The following is a 10,251-nucleotide window of genomic DNA, read 5'->3' as shown; positions in this document are numbered from 1 at the left end:
ATGAATATCTCAACCCCGTAATCCCGATATTGTAAAAACGACATTACGAAAGTATTGAGATGGTAAAAACTGAAAAAATAATATTCCTAGGGATTTCTAAAACCCGTAATCCCGATAATGTAAAAACGAGATCCCGAAAATATTGAGTTGGTAAAATCTAAAAAATAATATTCCTTGGCATTTCTAAAACCCATGATTCCGATATTGTAATAAGGAAATCCCGAAAATATCGGGATCGCAAATATTGAAAAAGTGACATTCCTAGGTCCAATGCATGCAGCACATTTCCGTGCGTACCTAGGGACTCGTATACAGTGACTAGTATCGCAAATCTCTTTTACTACATACTCGTGCATGCTCACGCCAAAGCCTTAGGCTAGTGATATACGCTAAACGTCTTTCCTCGCCATCTGTGGTCTCTCCGATGCCCCGGGCTGTATTGCAGTGCAAAGCGCAACGCCTGCACTCGCAAAAATCCAATTCGATCGCCAATCTGACGCATTCGATCAGCCAACAGAGCTGCCAGCCAGCCTAGCACTTGGTCCGAATTTAGTATTGATTCTCCGGCGTCGCGTGTTGTTTGTTCGCGAGCACGTCTCGAGATTCGCCGGCCATTAAACCGCATTGCGTATAAATAGTAAAGCGCCAGAAACATTTATGCAGTTTTGCTAGTATCTATAAAGACTTACATATATATAGGTATGTACATATGTCTGTATGTATGCATTAACTAATGAGCTTAGTACACTCTTAGCGAAGCACGGTGATCAAGTATTATTTTTGCTACGCATTTTAAGGTAATATTCAAATCAGTGCTTCGTTCTCAAGAACAAAAAAAAAAAAAAAGCGCAGAAAAGCAACGAAATGGGAAATTTTTTAAACTAAATATAACTTATGAAGACTATCCGTACTGTTTCCTCAGCATACCCCGCCAAATCTTCATAAGCACGCGACGAATGTTGGATTCCAAGTCCAGAATTGCAGATGTTTTATCATAGACCAGATATTTGATGATTTGAGGCAATGGCAAACCTCCGAGTGTATTTATGCCATGAAAAAGCTCCTCATAAAAATATCTGCCGTTCGGAGTCGGCTTGAAACTGTAGGTCCCTCCATTTGTGGAATAACATCAAGACGCACACCACAAATAGGAGGAGGAGCTCGGTCAAACCCCTAACAGAAGTGTACGCGCCAATTATTTATTTATTTTAGATATTTCATGTACGCTCATTTTAAAGCAGTCGAATTAAAAGACCCAGGCGGGCAATGAATAGGTCAACTTCTCGAGAGGATTCGGCCGCCAAATGTTCTTCTCAGTCAATTAGTGGTTTCGCGTGAAATGGCATCCCGCTTGCCATGTTCCATCATGAACCATTTAGTGCCTGTCGATTGTTACTGCTTAGAGAAATCAAAAAGTGGCGCATAAATTGTCATTAGCATTGAATAATTGACGGCAATTTTCAGCTTAGAAAAATTATCGATCAATCAGTCAGTGACTGAGAGAGAGGATGGAGACTTCCGTGCGGCAGCCGAGCGTATTTCTGCCATAAAAAAGCTCCTCATAAAACCATTTGCTATTCGGAGTCCGCTTAAAATTGTACGTCCCTCCAGTAGTGGAACAGCATAAAGACGCACACCACAAATATCAGGAGGAAGTCGGCCAAAATCCTAACAGAAGTGTACGCGCCAATTTTTAAAATTTTTTTTTATTCTAATTCAAACAAAAAAATCTGTTAAAATGGCGCAATAATGATTGATTTTGATCATTTTCACCAAAGAAAAATGCTCTCCAAAATCCGCACCTAACCTTCATTCATTATTGATGCAACGGCTTCTCTATGACCATTTTTCGACCCGCAAATGCAATAGTTCTGTTTTGCAGCATAGCAACCGATGTGAAAATGGGTTTCAGATGAAAAAATTGTTTCTCAGCAACAAATTTTCATTACCCGACCCGGTGTTCTTCGGTCTATTGTTTTTGATACATATTTCCTAAATCTGTTCAAGCGATTAATATTTCTAGATTTAAAACTAAGATAACAGTTATGTTTAAATTCTATTTTATAAGTACACGTAATTTTAGTGCTTGTGATTAAAATTAATCTATTTCGGTTTACTTGTTTTGTAGCATCATTATGAAAATGATTTCCCCGCTCGTACTTCGTAATTTGCCTTCAACGATATGGGCCACACTCTTCCTATGGCAAATGCTGCAAAACGTGCATCACACATTTGCTGGCAAACAATACGAGCACATCTCGCACTACAACACGCCCGTCGTGCAACACTGCTCAGCGATAGATGTTAAGGATAAAATTTTGGAACTGCAATGCTATGCCAAATGCGCAGCCGATGGTATGCGACCAGTTGCAGAAGATCCGCAAATCTGCTTTCAACAATGCCGTTCAACCATATACCGTGAACCGCGACGTGGCTCCTGCCCAAATAAGCTGAATTTCTCAATTCAAGAAATCGCGCCAATGCAGCGACTATCTTGTCTCGGCAGTTGTATGTACGATTCAGATTGTCCTGTCGTACAAAAATGCTGCGACATTGGCTGCGGGCCTGGCTGTGTCGACGCGCTCGATGTGCGTGATGATGTGCTGCTGCCGCCAATACCAAGAATTTTGAAATATAAAGTGGCGCGTGGAAATAAAGTGGAAATCACCATAGAGTCATCGGCAAATTCCACCTACTACTGTCACGTGGAAGTGCGTTACCACTTTGGTGTCTCCTTCGCACCGCGAAAGCTCAGTGCATGGCAATGCCAGTTGGTGGAAAAGATTGCGGAGGTTGCAGTAGCGCGCAGCAAAAGGTGATTGATGTTTATGGTTTATTTTTATATCGATAATATAAACATGGCTGAGTTTGCTTAACAGAATTGATATCTCTTTTAATTTGAAACCGGGCCATTGGTATCAAGCGCGTGTGGCAGCAATCAATGCGTACGGCTTCCGCGGCTATTCTGAGCCTTCCGAGGAATTTCGTTTAACGCACCGTGAGTGGACAACATTGAATTTAACTAAATTTTGTTTCCTCAATTTTTCTTACCACAAAACCTCACAAACTTAGATCCAAAACCGCCCAAGTCACCTGCGGACTTGCAAGTGGTCGCTGGAGGGTTTGATGGCCGGCACTACAAGGTGAAAATCGTATGGTGTCCTTCGAAATCGAATTTGCCTATTGAAAAGTATAAAATCATATGGTCACTTTACGTAAGAAACAAAGACGAATCCGTCATCACAAATGAGGCTTATGTCAAGGACGTAAGTACAGCTATAGAGCGGAATTTAGGAAGATATACCAGTTTACAGGCACTCAAAATTCAAATTATCCTCAACAGAATCACAATTTCGAAATCGCTGAACTTTTACCCGACTCCAGTTACTACATACAAGTGCAGTCCATGTCCATTAATGGCAGTCGTCGTTTGAAATCCGACAAGAGTTCCATACTCTACAACACCACCCAACCACCAGCACCGTACAAACCACTCAAGTGTTCACATCAAAATCACGAGCATTCCCAGCAAAATAGTGACACTACAAGGAGCAGCCACCTAACAGAGATCAATGCCAATCAAAATGTGCGCATATTGGGTGCAACAACAACAACAACACCCACGGCGTTAGTAGCAAATGTATCGGCGTCTAGAGGATATGAAGTAAATTATGGTTTCAATCGCAAATTTGGTATGATTGTGCAAATAACGGGATTTCTGCCGTACAAAGAGAGGTAAGTATGCTTAACCCTATTTCTACTCGCCTGTCTAAGATTTTATTGTTTTATTGTTTGAATAGTATACTTTTTTAGATACATTTTCTGACAGACACTACCATCCGAACCGTAGGTGTACTAGCTTTTATTGCGATAGACAAAGCATTAATTTAGTTCAACTCAATACTGAAAAAAAACTATTGTATATTCTTTACAATTTTAGAGTTTACGAGCTCTGTCCAAAAGAGACCAATTGTGAGCAACGGGAATACAGCGCCATTCGTGTAAAGGTGGGTATTTCAAGCTGCGCCGAGTCCTTTGCATTCAGTTTTCATTCACTTATCGTTTCTATTCTACAGCAAGACTCAATAGAATTTAATAAACTAAAATTCAACACTACTTACGTGCTGAAGGCTTACAGAACCAACGCCTTGAGTGCTGAGTCAGCAACAACAGCGAATGGATCTTTCTTATTCACGACGCCAAAATGTGAGAACTTCAAGAAACGATTTCCTAAAATGCCGATAAAGTGTTGATCTTAGCACTGATTTAACTAACTAACGGTAAAGATATCCTTTAGTTTCTACGCGCATAGATATAAATAAATAAAAAACTCATATAAGCAAAAATATTTGGTTATAAGAAAACAGAGCAGAAATCATCAAATAATGTGCCAAAAACTTAATTTCGTTTAACCCATTATGCGACTGTAGTTTCATTAATTATACTAAGTAAAAATAAAGTAAATGCACATAATTATCAGACTGCTGTTAATTACATATTTTTAAAAAATGATGCGTGACACAACTTAACCGAAGACAGCACTAGTCCAAAGTATGTCCCGATTTACACGCGGAGACATCTGGAAGGGAGACACTGGAAATTCTCTTTTGATGTTTCATTCGCGTACACACGAGCAAAAATGTTTTCGGCAACATTTTGACATTTAATACTTTAGCATCCTCTGGTTCGGATCTATTCTAGCACGCGCTTACATGTAAAGCAGAGAGCGTTCGACAACAGTTTCTTAAATATATGAACGAAAAATGCAAGCTGGTTAAATAATAAATAATTTTTTGTTTTTTTATTGAAATATATTTATAAATTCTTATACTTGAATAAAAAAAATTAAATTAAAAATACTTCATATGTAAATAATTAACTTAAAATTAACTTGAGTATCTAGAAATGCAGGGAAAAATTAGAAATCAACATAAACATGTCCCATAATATATATATTTTAAATTATACCTACTTTACTAGCAAAAATAAGCGTGCATTTCCCAAGCAGCGTTCGGATGTTTGTCATCGTTGTTAATTGAAAACCAACACATAACTTAGAACTTTCTTCCACGAAAGAAGAAAACGAATGAAGCAACTGTCAAAAATTGCTTTAAGATAAGAAATACGAATAAGAAGAGCAAAGCGTGTCGCTAGTACAGGAGACAAATTCCCTTCTCTCTTCCGCGGTCGTCCTTCTCCCCCGAACAAAATGTTTCCCTTCCAGATGTCTCCTCGTGTAAATCGGGATTGTGGGACTGTTTTTTTTTACGGGAGTTAGTATTGTGAAGGGACTTAGCACTGCGAGCTGAAAGATCTATTGTGCCCCTTCACAATGACGCTCCATAGACGATACAGTTCCGTCACTCAGCCCTTTTTTTGTACCAATTTCTCTCAGCCTTTAAAAGTTATCAACATCCCTAACAAAGGCGACCTATCAGTGAGCAAGAACTGAAAAGCATTGTAAATAAAATAATCAACGTACGACTTTCGAATGCAATTCAGCGAAGACTAAGAACAGAACAAGGAGGGCGCTCCTGCGTCGGCCGCGTTAGTAGTTTGCGAGTAATTGTGGAACAATCGGTAGAATTATGTTACTCCCTCTATCTTATCTTTATCCATTTCCGAAACGCATTTATTACAATTCATCATCAGTTAATTTGGGATGATTCGACTTGGATGGGTGCTCCATTAAAACTCATTGAGCATGCAGCCGCATTTTGTACAAAAAAGAGCTGAGCAGACGTATGAAAGTCACGGCAGACATTCGTCAGTGCTGTGCGTAGCGCCACTGCTTTTTAATATTGTTTTGGACGTCGTTATGAAAAACCGCTTCCCTTGAATCAAAAGGCAAAGCTTGCGGATTGCAAGGAAACCTCAATGATCTCGACTTTGCCAGTCCTAGTTGCTTCTTGTCCCACACTTTCGTTGATACGCTCCAGATATTAGCGCTGATGCAAAACACAACGGCAAGAGTCGACTTCTAGATGAAAATTGGCAAAACAAAAGTAATTCCGTTCAACACCAACAGCACGCAGAAATCTCATATGAACAACATTGAACTTGAAGAAATCGACTCCTTTTGCTATCTTGGCTGTGTAATATCTGCTAACGGTGGCTCAAGTTTTTTTTTCATGAGTTGGCAGCACTGTTAATAACATCTGGGCCAACTTTCATGTGAATGTCATTATCAGTAATATATTTACGCTTGTGTTTACCAAACGACCAAGAGTGCATTTTTCGATTTTTACAATGTCTGATTTGATTGAGCAGAGAAATGCCATCAAATTTTGTTTGCGGAATGAAATTTCGGCTGCGGGAACGTGCAGAAGGCATGTTGCAGAAGGCATTTGGTGATTCGACCATGTCGCAGAAAAATGTTTATAAGTGGTACAAAGACTTTAAAGAGGGTCGAGAACGTGTTGATGACTTGGAGCGCTCCGGACGACCCTCAACGTCAACAGATGACCAACACGTCAATAAAGTGAAGGAGTTAGTGCTAAAAAATCGTCAAATCTCGTTTGGTACCGAAAACTCTCAATTTCTTGGGGAAAAAGTCGTCGCGTTGATGTGTGTGAAACAATGCTTTCAGACTATCAGGAAAAGCTCAAATGCATCATTACGGGAGATGAGACTTGGATTTATGCTTACGACCCTGAAACAACCGACCAATCAAGCGAATATCGTGCTAAAGACGAGGCCAGACCGAAAAGAGCACGTCAAAGTCGTTCAAAAATAAAGGTCATGATGACAGTTTTTTTCGATTTTCGTGGTGTGCTGCACTATGAATTCCTTCCACCTGGCCAAACTGTTAATAAGGAATATTATTTGAGCGTTATGCGTCGTTTACGTGAAGCAATTCGTCTAAGAAGACTAGAATTATGGGCCAACCACTCTTGGTTTTTGCATCACGATAATGCACCGTCTTACACTGCACTCGTTTTTCGTGACCATTTCGCCAAAAATTCCACGCATATCGTTCCGCAACCACCGTATTCGCCTGATTTGGCTCCGTGTGACTTCTGGCTATTCCCAAAACTCAAGAGACCACTCCGGGGAACGCGTTTCAAGTCGATTGAGGAGATAAAAGCTGAATCGAAGAAGGTGCTGATGGCTATACCGGAAATGGACTATTTGGCATGTTTCGGGGATTGGAAAAATCGTTGGCATAAGTGTATTTCATCGAGAGGGGATTATTTTGAAGGGGATGAAATTGATTTACAAGAATAAATAAAGATTTTTCATTTTACAATCAAATTCACCTTAGTTTTTGCCCACAGAGTAACATCTCAGGCGCTTTACGGTGTTCAATTTTGTTTAGAAGGTGTTATGATCGCATAACTTGCTATTCTTGTGTTTGTTCCGACATAAACTGTCTTTTGTAGGATTTATACAGGATACCTTCATGGCCAACTCGACGGATGGAATCCTCTGAAACATTAAGCTTCCTCGCAAGGGGCCTCATTGATTACGAAAGATCTTCGGCAACGTTGAATACATTCTGCAGATCGGACATTGTCAGAAAGAGAGAGAGAGAGAGATTTTTTAATCGGTGATATGCTCATATAGTGACGGTAACTGCATGTCTCTTCATTTCTTGAGTTCAACTGTAGTCCTCCATGTCTTATCTGCCAGTTCTCGACTACAGTATGCACACTGTATAAAAAAACAAAGCACACTCACAAAAAAATATAGTCAAAACTGATCCAAACTGGTAGAAATGTTGACGTACTATCGTTTTTCGAGCCTGTAAATTAGATTTCAGAGGTTGTGAGCCCCAAATTTGTTTGTGAGAAAGCCTTTGGAGAAAAATTACAATACTTTCTGTTTTTTGATTTCATATGATATACAGTATGCAAAATTCGTATTAGTACACCTCCTTATAAATAAAAAAAACGTATATTTTCAAATTAATTTTAAAACAAACGCTTGAAACCGTTTTATTTTATAGATAATTAACTAAAATAAGGCCAAATAACAAAACCGCTCACAAAGTGTATTGAATTGCAAAAAAAAAAAATAAGGAAGAAAAAAATTAACACTTTTCACAGAAGCAAAATTCGTATTAGTACACATGTATTTTTAATGATTTAAAGAGTAAATAAAAGATAGTTCAGAAAATTAATATTTTGTAGGATACCCTCGTTGCCTTAGAACAGCAGACAATCTCTTCGGCATAGATTCCACCAATTTTTTTGTGAGATTTGGAGAAATTTTCTTCTACTCTGATTTGAGGACTTTTTTTAAATGTTCTCGGTTCCTTATTTGATAACGTTTCAGTTGCTTTTTGAAAATTGACCATAAATTTTCTATGGGATTAATATCCGGGCTTTGTGGTGGTGTTTTGTTGGTTGGTGTTTTTTTAAATTTACTTCAGTTGGTTGGCTAGTATTGGTCAGTGTTCAATAATGGTATAAACGAATTTAATTTTAAAATCTACATCCAACAATGAAGGTAACCTTTTCTCTTTCCGACAAAGGGATTACAGCAGAATTTATTTTCGAAACTAATGCACTTTTCCTTTAACGGTATTCTCAGCAGGACATTTGAATTTACGGCCAAACTACATTACCTTCCAAAAATTCAAGCAGGAATGAGTGGCCTAGTTAGTGGGATGGTGATTGTAGGAGGGAAGGGGGAAAATATGTAAGTGTTTGCTTTTGCTGTGTTATCTAACGGCATAGTTGTAGGTTTGAGTGCGAAGTGTTTTGGCATAAATTTGCATTTGATTGTTACTTAAGAAGCAGAGAAAAAGCTTTTATTGCCTCTCTCCCTTCAAGAATTGCCTACATATGTATATTGCTGGAAAGAGACATATTTGTAGATGGGCGGAGCAGGCCTGCCCACACTGCCTTCAACAATTTTATTATGATATTGATACTATTTTCCACATTTGACCTTTATTTATATTAAAAACCGCTTAATAGAGGAATTTTTTGGGTTAATCACCTGTTCAATAATTTTCCCTCCTATTATGATGAAATTTTTAATACTGGACTTTTAATATAAGAAAAAAACACTAATAGACATATGGAGAAGCTTGAGAGAGAGGGCTTGGAGGGCTTGAAAAAGGCCTTAAAAGGGCGTATCCTTTAGTTTTTGGATACAATTTTGTACTCTGGACTTCTTATAACGAAACTAATGCGCGAACACTCATTTACCTTAACGCTAACGTGCATGAACAAAAACTATATGAGGTATATAAATATCTCTAGATAAACCTCCGAAAGAATTTTCCTTCATCTTACATGAAATTTTGTCCAGCTAACCCTTAATATGAACAAAAATAAGCCTATATAAATTTGTTTAGTAAAATAAAAACGATTTGGAGAGGGTGCGAGCATTTGGAGCCTCTTTCAGTTCTCAGTTTTAATTGCAACGTTCTCTCCGCAACAGGAAGGTAATAATGACGTTAGCACGCATATGGATGAGTACAAGACACGTGCAGTATCGGTAGCAGAGGTGCTGAACAGGCTGCTTCGAATAAGCGATAACAGAGCGTCGTTCCCTGACGGTATACCTAAAATTTCTTATAAGCCGCAGTTCGTGCAAATTCAATTGTGTATAGCAGGTGTTTGATTGAAGGCACGTTCCCCAGGAGTTGGGAAAAACAGCGCTTAGTCCTACTGTTGAAGTCCGGTAAGCAACCTGACCAGCCGACAGCGCATGCTTGACACTATTGGAAAGGTTTTTGAGCGCATAACAGGAAGCGCCTGGCGAACTCTCTAACAACGAGTTCGGATTCCGAAAAGCAAGATCAGCAATCGATGCTAAAAGAACTGTGGTTGATATTGCAAAGGATTCTGTCAACAAGGGGGAAAAGTGCGCAGTGATTACGCTAGACGTCAAAAATGCGTTTAACTCTGCAAACTAGAAAAATATCCTCTCGGCACTCAGAAGCTTCGCAGTCCCGCGTTATCTGATTCGTATCACTATCAGCTACCTAAGCCAGCGAGTCCTATTTTACGACACAAAAGAAGGTCCAAAAAGATACATAGTGACGGGAGGCATCCCACAAGCGTCCGTACTAGAGGCAACACTGTGGAATGCGATGTACGCTGGGATTCTTAAGATTGTGATGCCGGCAAATGTAACAGTGGTGTGTTACGCAGATGATATTGCTCTAGTTGTAACTGATAAGGTTAACTACTGCTTGAAGCATATGTGCAATGATGTCATTGCGAGAATTCAAATGTAGTTGAGCAACGCTAATCTAGAGCTGGCAGCGCAAAAACCTAAACTGAACAGCAGAAC

General features: G+C 39.2%; 1 protein-coding gene across 2 annotated transcripts; it reads left to right on the top strand.

The window, feature by feature from the left end:
* Nucleotides 1–562: 562 nt before the first annotated feature.
* LOC129239112 (anosmin-1) lies at nucleotides 563–4,789 on the top strand. 2 transcript variants are annotated; one of them, XM_054874413.1, is made up of 7 exons: nucleotides 563–699; nucleotides 2,129–2,815; nucleotides 2,880–2,998; nucleotides 3,073–3,266; nucleotides 3,344–3,735; nucleotides 3,941–4,007; nucleotides 4,077–4,789. In XM_054874413.1, the coding sequence occupies exons 2-7, from the start codon at nucleotides 2,136–2,138 to the stop codon at nucleotides 4,251–4,253; spliced, it is 1,629 nt and encodes a 542-aa protein (XP_054730388.1). In that variant the 5' UTR covers nucleotides 563–699; nucleotides 2,129–2,135; the 3' UTR covers nucleotides 4,254–4,789. The 2 variants fall into 2 exon arrangements, with proteins under 2 accessions (XP_054730388.1, XP_054730387.1); XM_054874412.1 differs by lacking the exon at nucleotides 563–699 and adding an exon at nucleotides 701–797.
* Nucleotides 4,790–10,251: the final 5,462 nt, after the last annotated feature.

This window comes from Anastrepha obliqua, chromosome 2 (assembly GCF_027943255.1).
Source record: "Anastrepha obliqua isolate idAnaObli1 chromosome 2, idAnaObli1_1.0, whole genome shotgun sequence".
Classification (NCBI taxonomy): Eukaryota; Metazoa; Arthropoda; class Insecta; order Diptera; family Tephritidae; genus Anastrepha; species Anastrepha obliqua.
The sequence above is the reverse complement of the archived record's forward strand: the minus strand, read 5'-3'. Positions and strand labels throughout refer to the sequence as shown.

Bases quoted from the DNA above. Each gene is read 5' to 3' on its own strand.
- LOC129239112 (XM_054874412.1), top strand. From the start codon at position 718: ATGTATGCATTAACTAATGAGCTTAGTACACTCTTAGCGAAGCACGGT. The intron at 2,999-3,072 runs GTGAGTGGACAA...TCACAAACTTAG, and splicing joins GGAATTTCGTTTAACGCACC to ATCCAAAACCGCCCAAGTCA. The intron at 3,267-3,343 runs GTAAGTACAGCT...TATCCTCAACAG, and splicing joins ATGAGGCTTATGTCAAGGAC to AATCACAATTTCGAAATCGC.